Source organism: Schistosoma haematobium, chromosome ZW, assembly GCF_000699445.3.
Source record: "Schistosoma haematobium chromosome ZW, whole genome shotgun sequence".
Classification (NCBI taxonomy): Eukaryota; Metazoa; Platyhelminthes; class Trematoda; order Strigeidida; family Schistosomatidae; genus Schistosoma; species Schistosoma haematobium.
The window spans coordinates 34,358,475-34,372,299 of record NC_067195.1 but is presented as its reverse complement, the minus strand read 5'-3'; the positions used below and the strand labels follow the sequence as shown (position 1 = coordinate 34,372,299).

At 32.9% G+C, this 13,825-nt stretch overlaps 1 protein-coding gene across 1 annotated transcript in view; it reads left to right on the top strand.

The window, feature by feature from the left end:
* Window positions 1-2,660, top strand: part of ME1_4 (NADP-dependent malic enzyme) — a 29,867-nt gene extending 27,207 nt beyond the window's left edge. Inside the window, exons 13-14 of the mRNA XM_035733467.2 lie at window positions 239-421; window positions 1,988-2,660. Of these exons, the coding sequence (XP_035587000.2) occupies window positions 239-421; window positions 1,988-2,245 (441 nt within the window). The 3' untranslated portion in view covers window positions 2,246-2,660. The remainder of the gene's footprint in view (window positions 1-238; window positions 422-1,987) is intronic.
* The last annotated feature ends 11,165 nt before the right edge of the window (window positions 2,661-13,825 follow it).

The following is a 13,825-nucleotide window of genomic DNA, read 5'->3' as shown; positions in this document are numbered from 1 at the left end:
TGTGTTTAACCTCAAAGTAAACTGGATTTATGAATAATCGCTATAAAATCAAGTTTTCTTATTTTTCATGTTGTTTATTAGTGATGTGTAATCTCACTGAATCCCCACCTTGCAATAGATATACAAATCCCTGTAACAGATAGTTTCAATCTCATTGTTAACGACTTATTTTTTTAACCGTAAACATTTTCTGTATCTGGGTGACGTGTATTTAACTTGAATTTGTTTGGTTTTCAAGGGTCGATGCGTATTTGCTGGCGGTTCACCCTTCAATGATGTTTTACTTAACGTTTCTGGCAAAGAAGTGCATTTCCAACCCGGTCAATGTAATAATTCTTACATTTTTCCCGGTGTGGGACTGGCCATTACACTGTGTCAAATCCGTCCAGTTTTACAAGAACTTTTCGTAATCGCTGCTGAAGTAAGCATCTTGTTTTACTGACTTGTTCTAATAGCCTTGGATGTGACTAACTGTGTCGTCACACACATTTTTACCTACTTACTGACGCCCGTTACCCTTCGTGTAGGAGCATAGGTTGCCCACCAGCATTCTCCATCCAACCCTGTCCTGGAAATCCTTTCCAGTTGCCATTCATCCTATCCTTGTCTTTTCTCAATTATCGACACAGTGTATTCTTCCTCTTTTCCGTCTCCCTTCAGGATTCTAAGTTAGAGCTATCTAGTTTAGATATTTCTCTAAGCAAATTAATGTGCCTCTCGGAGTTGAACATCAACTTTGAAATGCAGGCACATCCAGCTGACGAGTCCCAAAGAGGACGAGACGCGCATCCTGGGTTCCACTGCTAGCCTCAATCCATCTTTGCTTGTAATGCTTGTGAATTATGGCAGTATCAAAGCAATACGCACAGTATGAACGTATGCCAATAAGTAAACAATACTAAGTGAATTTAGATCTCTACATTTCTATTCAAATTCGTATTCATAGGTGTCAGCTTTTGCTTAGAGAAAGTAGCTATTATTTTGGCATGTTTCATTTTCCGTGTATTTTAATTGATATCATGAACCACTTAATGTCAGACTATCAGTGAACACCTGGAAGCACTGGACGGCCGTTTTGTTCTAGTACGATACTCCTCAGCAGCGCTAATTCTATGGTCCTACATACAGAACTCGATGGTCTAACACTGGTCGGTTCACGATCTCAATAAAAACTCAACAATCACCACAACCCTATACTAATAATTATCACATGCTCTCTAGTGTTTAGCCCCGAGAACTGATTCTTAGAGTTCTATTGAGAAGCCATAATCAATGGAGTTCAAACGTGTCTGGTGTCAGGCAGTTACTCACTGAAGACAATGGAGGGCGGTCGCGCAATATCGTGGACTAGTTGAAGTTAGACATTAACACCGTTGGATGCCAGCTCGGTGGTTTAGAGGTTAGGCGTGCGCGTGCAAGACCACAAGTCCCGGGTTCGAGTCCCGCGCGCGAGATCGTGGATGCGCACTGTTGATGAGTCCCATTCTGGGGAGAATCAGCCATCCAGTGCTTCCAGGTTCTCTGTGGTAGCTTAACATTCATCGGTTCATAATTTCAATTTAAACTCAGCAATCTTCACATCCTTTATACTGATAACTCTCCTGTATTTTTGGGAGTTATGTTATATCTATTTCTCTGTCTTTTATTCCTGGCTCCGCATAATTGACAATGAAGAGATGTTTTTGATTCGTCGTATTGCACACATTTTCCAAGTAGCTTCAGTAGCTCATTTATGATGTTCAAGTAAATGGCATTATGAAAAATATCCTGTTTTTTACATCTGTGTACTCAAAGAACATTCAAATCATAAAATGAAGATAGTCCCTAGTGAAAAAAGAAACAGTAGAAAGAACACCGATGAATTGGATGAACTTCGTGATTAAAGGCAAAAATAATATATATCAACTTAGTGAAATAATGAGAAAAATAGCTTGAAATTCGATCGTGCCCTTTTTATTGTTCATTTCTTCGTTTCTAAAAATTTTAGTGCTTAGCAGATCAAGTCGACGAAAAAGATCTAGATGTTGGTCGTGTATTCCCACCGTTAAGAGATATACGCAATGTTTCGTTGGCTATAGCAGTACATGTTGCAAAATATGCTTACTCGAAAGGTATTTGCCATTATGAACCACAACCTAAGGATATTGAATTGTATTTGTCTCAAAAGATGTATGATCCAAATTATTTACCAGTTATGCCTGATGTATACGATTGGCCACTTGGTGTCACTGATGCGGTCTCATGAGGATTAGAATTTTCAAGAACGAAATAACCTCATCATTTCAGTGCAGCGTACCAGAGGTTCAAATACTACATTTCCCACCTTTCTATCACTACTAAATTTTCTCCAACTTTTTTTCATTATACGGTTACTTGATTGTATATCTTTTTCTTTTTCATAGTAGCGTAGCTTTATTTTGGAGTAATTTAGCCAACATACTATTCATTAATTCGATTTCATTTTATGATGTGTTTCTTTCCTTTTATCAAAACGATTTACGATTTCACTCCTGTAAGATTACTAAGGATACTACTGCGATCTTATTTGCAACATTTCGACCATAGTGTTTTAATTGTTCTTTTTTGTCTGCTAATGTTTCCAGTTTATCTTGTTCAAGTTTTTGTCTCACTTTTATAATAACCTCAGTTTCAATGATGTCAAATTCAGCCCTTTTATCGAAAAACGAATTGTTGTTGTCCCTAATAGTTAAGATTAGCCAGCAGTCGAGAGAAACTTTATATTGGTCTCCATCCCCGTTATCAATCATTAACAACGTGTCTGCCGTTCACATATTTCCCTTTAATGTAACGGACTAAACAAAAATTTTGCAAATAGATGAATATTCTACAACAGTGATAGCAACAGAAGACCAAAGAGCCAGAGATAAGTGGTTAATTCATGAGCAAACTCTAATGATAAATGAAAATAGAACGAGTAAAACTCAGTTAGGTAAAATAAAATCTTTGCTTTAGAAGGGAGTCGAAAAAAGACGTAGTGATGTAATCAATAGAGAAAAATAAGAGTTAAATAAGAATTTATGATGTAACAAAAAAAAGTCTATGTGATTAGAGAAAAGATTGTTGATTCGTCTAAGTATTCATTTTTAATACGTTACTATCGTTGTCGCATTGGTTCATGCACCTGTCTCTAAAGTGTGTAACAAAATCGATATTAATGGAGCATGTGTAATGTGTTGATAAGCATAGATCAAGCTTAACTCATCATTATGAGGTTTCTTTTAATGTAGCTAGTTATTTGTGTACTTAACTGATCAGTTTCAGTGCTAGGCTTGTTAAGCTTGATGGTTCTTGAAGATTAGTTAAATTTTCTGGACTAGTGGTATCGTGTTCTATATGAAATCTGAAGTTACTTGACTACGTCTCTCAGGTACTCACTATCAGATATTCAAAACAGCTGTCTATGGCTTTTTGGTTTCTTTTCGACCGTTCTAGTTTTATTTCTATACAAAAATTTCATTTTGAATATCCATATAAAAATATGCATAGTTCGACTACAGTTAATTTATTTAATTGCCATTTCACGACTGACTGATAGTGCTCATCAATAGGCTGTCTATCGAGATGTGCTCTTGAATCCTGTGAACTTAGCAAATGTTTCTTATTGGATCTGATATTTGTGTTACATTTGTTTGCATCCTGTTGCATATATATATTGTGAAGAAAATATAAGCGTTCATTAGAATAGCACGCTTAACAAGCTTTACATCGTAATGTGTGTAAGTGTTATCATCTCTTCATTAAGAAAATTTCCCAAAGTATTATCGAGTAGTAGGTGACAGCATGTAAACTATTGAAGAATCCTTCGTTTTATGTGATGCCACTCAAAATTTATAAATTTTAATTAAGTAAACAAAACAAAAGAGTTTGTTTGGATTTAAAATATCTAAAGAGAATTAGTTGGGTTTTGTCCAAGCGTTCATATGTGAATTTATGGCATGGATAGGTACCACGCTGACAATAAATAATCCACAAAGCTGATTGTGTAAGACAATAAATAGGTAAATACAGCTCCGAACTAAAAAAAATCAGTTTTGTAATGCACTGAACAAACCAGTTCTATAATTCATCAGCCTCCCAAACTAAACAAATTTAACCAATCAGTTTTTAAATCCAAGCTACATTAATACGAGAAATAAGATAAATTTGAAAAAAACTGATTTAAGTTACAGCCTTCAAATAGGTTTGTTCTCTGATGATAGGATAAGAAATCAGAAAGTTATTGGAATACCCTAGTGTCCTGTTCAATTTTTAATCTGAAGAAATCAACTTGTTCAGAATTCACTCTAATGCAACTTTTGGTGGTTGGAGACACTCGGTAGGAGCTCTAGACTTGCAATTCACCCGATAACTCTTGTTTTCGTATTACTATCCATTACTTCATAAAATGTCCGGCTATATATGAGCGTCATTGGATTTATCCCTTGTATTGTCAAGTTGCGAAATTTATGGATTGGATTCATGTCTCATATTGAATAAAAAGAGCATTCATGTTCACAGAATGATCTACTTGATTACTTTACATTTTATTCAATAGTGCTATCAATAAAATATGGAAAATCAATTAGTTAAGCGTAATCAATAATATGACAATTTTATTTTGAAGTCACTATATTAATATCTGTGGATTAGTTACAAACACGCTTCGCTAAGAACTAATTAGTTCGAGTCGTTTCAGGGTTTTAAATCAATAATTGATTCATGTAATATAATTACGTGGTAGTTTTCTATCCTTTTAGACTCCGATAAGGACTTCTTACTAACCTTAGAGTGACGATGGGGTTTTATAAAATATGGTTTGTTGACTGAAAAATCATTATCTTCATTGAGTAGCTGGAAGGAGGCTATATTATCTGATGGGCATTTGTGTTGGTATCTACTCGATATGATTCCAAGTTCACTGTAAAGGGCTCCGCCAATAGTTTTAGTTTGGCCATTAAATGCCACTTTCTCACCGTACCCCTTTGACCGAATTGGCTGAAGTATCTGTCATCGTTAGAGAAGAACTTAAGTTCAAGGCAGAGTAGAAAGAATGTATTATTTGGAAATTAAATATCTCCTTGAAATTTTACTTTAACATTTATACTACTTTTAAGCAGTATATATATGTATACTTATATGTACTAGACTTAGTCACATCACTCATAGCATTAGTCTATCGACTAGTATCTTGTTTATTTTGTTCACGTCGTTTATGCTGAATTGCGTCAAACGCTTTTAATAGAAATTGAATTCAGACCTTGTCTAAGCTACGAAGAAAGTATGGAAAGGATTTTATTTGATCATCTGTTCTCAGAAAAACCTTATCTATTATTAGCTAGTATTATGAACACTTTGTATTCAAGCTACTGTTAATCGATGTTTAAAGGACATACGTGATTTTTGACTAAAAATAGTTGAGAGAAGAAAATTAATGAAACCAACGATATAGATGTAGTATGAGTTTAGAACTTTACAAACTCCTAGTAAGCGGACTGTTGGATAGTCAGAAAATTAGTAATTATTCTTTGGTATACTAGATATTTGAGCCGTCAACACATGTACTGACTTGTTAAGAAGCATATTGATTACTTACATCTTATTACAAGTTAGATGATCCCTTGTTCCCAGTGCTTATTAAGTATATTTCAGAACAATGATCTTTGTTGAATGGAAATGTTCATTTCGAAGACGCTTAAGATTTTCGACACTTCATATGTTTTTTTCATCGAGTTATATTTCCTTATGACGCGAACAGTTTGTGTTAGCCTATACCCGAAGGAATAACTATGCGAGTGTATGAAACTCAATGGAAAATTCCGACTGAAAACCGCAATAACAGGAGCCAGTAATTATAAGCAGAGACTGATGGTGACCAGAAATGGAGTCTAGGACACACGTAATGTTAAGAAAGCCAAAAGGATTTCAATAAATGTAAAGTGTAACCAGCGGACATAAATAATTAGGTAGTATTTGGAAAATTCGACGGGTTGGTTTCATCAAACAGAGCCTGTATAACCACTATTAATCCTCTAAATCAGAATTACTATCATCCGATTAATGAATTACCTGCACGTGAATGGAGGAAGATAAAGTGTCTCAGTAAAATTTTGATGTCGGTTCGCGGTAATTTCTATAATTCTACGATGTTCTATTTGATACTAATCACAATATTTTGAATAATAATTATTTTATTATTAGCTAATTTTTATATAGAGAAACTCTATCATTAATCTGAAATACCCAAGCGTATGATAATTAAAACATCGATGTATTTCAGAGATTCTGAATCAGTCATGGGTATTTCATTATTCATAACTGTTACATTCAATTAAATACTTAAGAAATGGTTCGCAATATATTTATATAGAAATTATCTGAATCTTATAATGTAATGTTGCAGAAATAGAATATGAACTGCACTGTTTTCAAACTCACCTCTTTATCATTACACTACTAGCTACAAAATCAGTAGTTAACCGGGAATCTTCAGATGTATTCTAACATAAAATGGATTAAAACTCGTTTTACAACGGTCAGCTATGAGAGGTGTTGCACTTCCAGTGGTTAATAAGATACAAAACTTTTCACATTTTGACTTCCAATCAGATTCTGCTCTAGATTTTCAATAGAATCTCCAAGTATTCTCTTATGAATTATATTAATCGACAAACGGTTTTCTGTATGAATTAAAACTACAGTAATTTAGGGTATCGACCCCTATTCTCTTCAAAGAACTCTTGATTTGGAGCGAAACACGTCCTATCTCTGTTTCTACTTTGCTAGGTATCCCTAAAAGACTCCAGAAGTTAGATTTTTCAGTTATCCTGCCATTTTACGCATTACCAAAATTGTGTACATAACTTTATGAACTGTGTCTGTTGTGAACGGTCGGCTGAAATGGCTGTAGTTAATGCATCCGAGTGACGACTTCTCACAGATCTGGATTACTGATTTAAAATATTCCCGATAAGCGGATATCAAAAGACAGAATAACTTTTCAGGGAAATCATGGGCCGTTTAATATAATAAGATTACCCACTTATATACAAAATGTTTTGCATTAAGTGAACATGATCAAAACTGATTTAAAAAGTAAATCATTATCCTAAACTTATGAAATCAAGACATGATCATCAGGCTTACATATTGCTCCCTATATCATACATAAATTTTTCCCAAAGTTAGCTCATTAGTAATCATACGAACAATGATTTGGCGATTGGAAGTTATGAAAGACCACAAACGTCCGGTGGTTTCCCTGGCCTTTCACAATGCTTTCAGTATTTACGGCCTCGAAAAAAAGGTTGACGCACTTGAAAAGAACTAATCTTGCAATTCATTATCTCTATACATAGCTCTAAATATTTTATGAATTTCTGATCGTTTTTATTAATTTTTTCTGAGATTCTAAGTAGCTCTATTTACATCTCGATAAGTATACTCTTAGCTACCGTATTGTTGGATGTAAAGGACTCATAGACTGTATGATAGTAAAGTATATATTGAAACGTAATATGAACTTCTCAAAGTACCTATACTTTTGCATAAAGTTTCAGACAACTATTTTTTAAAATGTTTTCCTGTCAACTTACTGAACAGATTATGTAATTCAATACAAATTTACTCACGAGTGGTTTATTAAGATTTTACAAATCTATCTTATATCCAGGGTTTGTTAGAATAAATTTTACATGCCATCTGTTGTCTGTTTCAAGCAATTTTCATTGATTAATGGTATTATTGATAAGATTCGGTTATATCAAAAGAAAATAGCCACACTTCCAATGAATAAAGTCATAGGGATTCTCTAATCGCGAAACGGATTACTTCATATCGTTCATTGTATCCAAATTTATGTGTAACTAGATGTAATAAGTCACTAGGCTTCAATTCAGTGTGTATATTACCACCGCTCGATTCAGGAAATTTAACTTTTTATAATTGATGGTGCGTGAAATTCCAAGTCTTTCCTACTTAATATTTCTAAAAGTTACTGAATGTTAAACGACTTATGAGTATCTTCACCATTATGTTATTACTTTGCGGCGAGATTATAATTTATAGACGAACTAGTCAGGTATAGGATAACAGGTCTCGGATTTTGGCGCGGAATTCACTCATCCATTTGGCCAAATAGAGTTTTGGCATTATAGCTTATGTCAGTTCGTGATGAAAGCCTTAAATCTAATTCCTAACCTTGACCGTCAATTGTAAATCATAATTCGAGTTCCTCACACAGGTTTATAACCCTCATTTGGTCCCAGTTATTAGGTGGACACTCTCAAGATCAGTCTAGCGTCGCTCAAAGGTCGTCCATAAATTATAGTCTCACCCACTTTTCTTACCACCCAAGTTATCTTTATGAGTAGTGATATTCCCCTTGTTTCTGATTATCAATCAGAAGTCTATACTTTTTCAGTAAAATAATTCTTTATGTCAAATTTTCCTATGGTGAATTCGCATAACTATGATGGTTCATTAACGATTAACAACCAATCTCACCACACAACTTATTTAGTCCAGTATGTCATCAGTAAATCATAATTTCAAAAAATAACTGTATCACTGTAACTACGTTACGACACCAAAATAGAAATATTGAATATCGTCTTCGGGTTCCTCGATTTTAACGTCCTATCTCTGCCTCTAGTTCCTTGACAATAAGAAAGCATTCGAAGTTAGACAATTATTTTGAAGGTCGGTATGTGGTGTATGCTACTTATGTTGACAGATATAAGTAGTATGTATCACCAGTCGGAAGTGGAGTGAATGCCAGCACAAGACTCAATTAAAGAGAACAGAAAGCGAAACAGAAATAAGTTGTAATAAAGACATAACTGAAGGAATCATGAAGCACATAAAGGACAACTGATGGGAGATGTGCAAATTATGTAATTTTGCATTAGAAAATAAATTGATCTTCCCCACTTAAGTGTTCGTTCACTACAAGTGAACTAAGGAGGTGATTACATTTATTTTGACAGTCGGCGTATTTAAACAGATATGGTTAGGACTAGTGTCTAACTTTTCCTTTATTCTTTCTTTTGAATTCCGTCTATTGCACATTTTCTACACATAAATAATCATACTCAAGCATACAGACTAATCAATTAACTGGAAATTCGTATATTGCTGATATCTCAACAGTACATATTTAGGTGCAAAGTTTAACTTTATTGAGATGCGAATCAAAATCATCATGACTCAGCAATAATTAGTTCACAGTAATTCATATCGCAACATTATAATATCCCTTCCTTTACAGTATTTTCATTTTTACACTGTCCACTGACCAATAAGATTCATGCACTAAAATACATGTTCAGTCAAACACATCTACTTTTATTTCAACCGAATATATTCATTATTAAAACGTTGTAGACAGATGTTTTATTTTAGGATCCTTCTTTAAAACAAATCTACAATTGCTCAGTTCTCCCACACAACAATGTACCATTGTATAGTCATTTTGAAGTAAATATCATAGAATGATGTGTGAAGTGAATGCCTTTTCTCTTTGGAACACATACATGTATGTACATAACGAAGCATTTTACAAATCCTCTGACATGTCATTACTGGCGTCAAAAAAATGCAATTTACTTATTTTATCCATTTGTTTTTTTGAGCTGATCGACTGAGACTCTTCTCATTTCGGTACATGTATATACGATTGTAATGGGAGCTTTATCAAGATAATTTTTTGACAAGATGTATCTAAAGTATTTATGGAAGATAAGACCTAAAGGTCCTGGATTCGATCCTTGACAGTATCATGGATACACACTGCTGAGGAGTCCCATATTAGGGTGGAACAGCTATTTAGTGTTTCCTGATCCTCAATGATTATAGAATTGGGGTAATATCGATCAAATTCAACAGTCTTCACAAACGTCTATAAGGATATTCATAAATAGACGATTAAATCACTGGGTAAAATTGTAAGAAATCATTACATCAAGAGGAATATAAAAGTTTGACTACATATCCTCATATCAATCATTGAAAAGTCCGACTAATAACAAGTCAAATACACTATTATAAATCACAAACTTATCACCTAAATAGTAAATGACAAGTAAACAAATATGTAACAGACTGTTTCCTATTGTTATAAATGTTATGTTTGTGTCGTTACTGCCTCCATTACCATCACCATCAACAACACTATCTGATTTCTATCTAACGAGTGAATAATGTATGGTAGACAACGGTTGACTCGTTGATAAATAATACACCCTCCGGACAAATTTTCATTTCTTTTCTCACTCACAAAGAGAATAAAATAAATAGAAAGGTATAAATCCATGCAAAACCCAGAAATGAAAAAGTAATACAAACTATTTTTTCACCGGAAAACTATTTAATTTTTTTTCTTTTTGTTTATAATTTCACCCGAGCCAATACAAAAAGGGATAAAAGTGAACAGGGTGAATAAGAGTTTTAACAATGACAACAATCAACATAATTATGAAAGACTCATCATAATGAAATAAAACATTAGTAATCAAGCAAATTATCTCAATCGAAAACAACAATAATGTGAATTAGTTTAAATTTTATGTATTTCTTTCTTATTCCCACTTTGAATACAGACGATGGAATAATCACCTTTTCCTTTTGCCATGTCTGCATAGTTTGTTCAGTTTCATTTTTTATAAATATGATCTTTGTTGCATAATAACAATGGTAATGACATTGAAAACAATAGGTAACCACCTGGTATCTTAAATAGTTATTTAGAAAATAAATGATACAAGGACTGAGTTTTTGCCTCTTTTCACTATTGTAATGCTTAAACAAAGGAGTTCAAATCTTTAATATGTAATATTTCTATTGCCTACCGTTTAAATTTAAAGTCAGCTGGCTATCTGTAGGTGAAAAATTATACCAGAAGTTGTAAAACTACCGGTTTTCTAATATTTTCAGAGACTTTTTAAAACCAGTTAATTTTAACAAGATACGTGAAATATATTTCAAACTTGTCAAGTGCTGTCTAGAAAATTCTAGTGGAAGCTGGACTTAAAGCAGATATACTGTGCGTATTATTGAACCTTTTACGAATAACAGTTCACTGAAAGAATTTTGAGTCTTTACTACAAAAAAAGGAGAAAATTCTTGAAGAAAATTGATCATTCTTAATTGAACATATTTCTTAAAATCTAAATATTTATTCCTTCTTAACTGATCTATTCCTGAGAACTGATTACTATTATTAAGTTTCAATCCCCAGTCCTTACAATAGTAGTTTACGATATATCTAGCAATCGCCAATTTAACAATCTGTCTACCCCATTATATTCACTTGTAGAAATGTTTTGTTATTAGTGGATATTGTCTAGTGTCCCCATAACTCGGATGAACAATTAACATTATTCCACAACTTCCAACATTTTAAATTATATGTTTATTTTCAATTGTAGTGAGAGAATAAACAAAACAACATTGTATTTACGAATGATAATTGTTATATCTGACAAATATTATGACTGAGGAAATCCTTAGCTAATTTGTAAGTGGTAAAGAAAACCAAAAACTGCTGATATGTATTTATTCGACCCCCGAAAGAAATCAAAATGATATATATATATATATATATATATATATATATATATATATATATGCATACATTAGCTTTTTAAATTATTTTTTTACAGTAAGATTAACAATCCGACTTGTATAGTTTGATTGAGTAGTATTTGATATCAATTAAACAATAATTTACTATGTGAACATACTTGCAATATCATACTCTCGACTTTCACGCTGACTTAATCTTGCTCTTTTGATCGTGTTATATTAATAACTATTATCAAATTCTCAGGAACTTGTTACCTGAAAAAGTCGATTGAAATTAAAAACCAATTCGGAAATAGCAGTCCCTCTACAGCAGATCAATATAAAGTAAAATACCCATCAAAGCAGAAATTTATGATAAATATTCTCTGAAATCAACTAATCACTTTGAGAATAATGTAATATTATAGTGCATTCCGTTTTATTACCGAGAATGGTGAACGATGAATCATTATAGTAAATGGTAGTATTTTATTCAATTAAGCACAATCACCGATGGATCCCGTTATCGGCATTATTTAATTGCAAGTTACCATTGGATGCACTCACAGTCCTTTCTTTTTCTTCTAAGCATTAACATAAAGTTGTTTCACGATATATTTGTTTTGATTTTGATTTTTTATTCCTTATGGGTTTTTTTACTCCCTTAAATCGATCTGTAAAAATGTTAGACTATCTGAAAAGTATTAGATTCGCGTGTGTCTACATACACAAATGCACTAGAATTATGTATGTAGTCAATATTATTCAAGAGGCAAATTTCATTGAGAGGTGTGAGAATTCCAACCTGCCTTGCCCACATGTTTTTGTCTACTTATATTTTTCTCTGTTTTGTTCATTCTTTATGTGTAACATTTGTTTTACTTATATATATTTATATACATAAGAAAGTGTACTGTTAATCTATCCACCACTGTCTTTTCATTTCCGTCAACCATCTCTTCTCCATCATCATATCTTGATATTCACAAAGTAATAGCAACAGTAGTAGAAGTAGTAGTAAGAGTACAGAAACGAAAATACGAATAACGATATCAACACCATGCCCCCCCCAACTCATTTAAGCGTAATAAAATCATAATCACATCAAAATGCGAATTATATGTGAATATACTTGCCTCACTTTTCTTTTTTTACACTTATACTCACTTCTCCTTTTCTCTTAATAATCTTTCTTTTTTTCACTGCTTTATGCTTTATAGAGCATTTAACATAGATAATAAAGGGAAAGAAAGTGTGGAAGAGAAACCCGCAGAATTTTGTTTGTCGAATCAACTATCTGCCTAATTTAACAGTTACTTCTATCTATTTATCTGTCCGAGAATATCTTTCTCTTACACTCTCACATATAAAAATATGCATACAAACAGTCTGCAATTAACAATTTCAGATATTTTGTCTTTTTCAAAGAGATTTATGATGTAAAATCAAAAACTGAACGTGTTGATCATTGGAAAACTGTTTTTGTCACCCGCATACTTCATGCATAACTAATCTAAGATTAGTTGTTTATATGTGTGCATGTGTGTTTATATTTCTATTATAAAATGCGGGTTTATCATAGCTTATTATATCATTAGTTTATTAAAGCAAAGGTGTTGTTTAAAATACTGTATTTATTGAGAAAATTCACCAGTTGAAATGATTAAAGTAAATTTGTTATAAATCACTCAATTTATTGTTGAGTGTACATTATTTAATGTACTTACTGTGACAGACTACCACAGTTTAATGTAAGGCTTGATGATCTTATTATTCACTAGCACGATACCCTGTTAATAAACAGAATGTGACCTTCAGTGAATTATAAGATATTTTCCAGCTACAGGCTGACGTGATTAGTACAGAGACTGAGAAATAATTCGAAGTTATCAGCTACCTAACTGTACTTCAGGATTCATTATTTGTAAACTGTAGGATGTCATATATGGTATGTACCTCATCATTGAAAAACTTAAATTACAATAATTTAAGTCTCCAAAACTGTTAATCTGTACGAGATGTGGTTTCAATCCACCGAAAAGCAGATACATTCGCATAACCACCATTTTGGGTTATATTTCCTTAAGAACTGGGGAACGAATTGTAAGCTATGCAGAAAAAAGTTGAACGGTAAGGCATTTCTGGTTTTCAGTCATCACCAACTGATGTTCAGTCTGTTGCATGATTAATAAGTTACTTAGGATCTATGCTTTCGTTACAACAAAAATAAGACTAATATCTATGACATATGGTATTAAGTGGATCA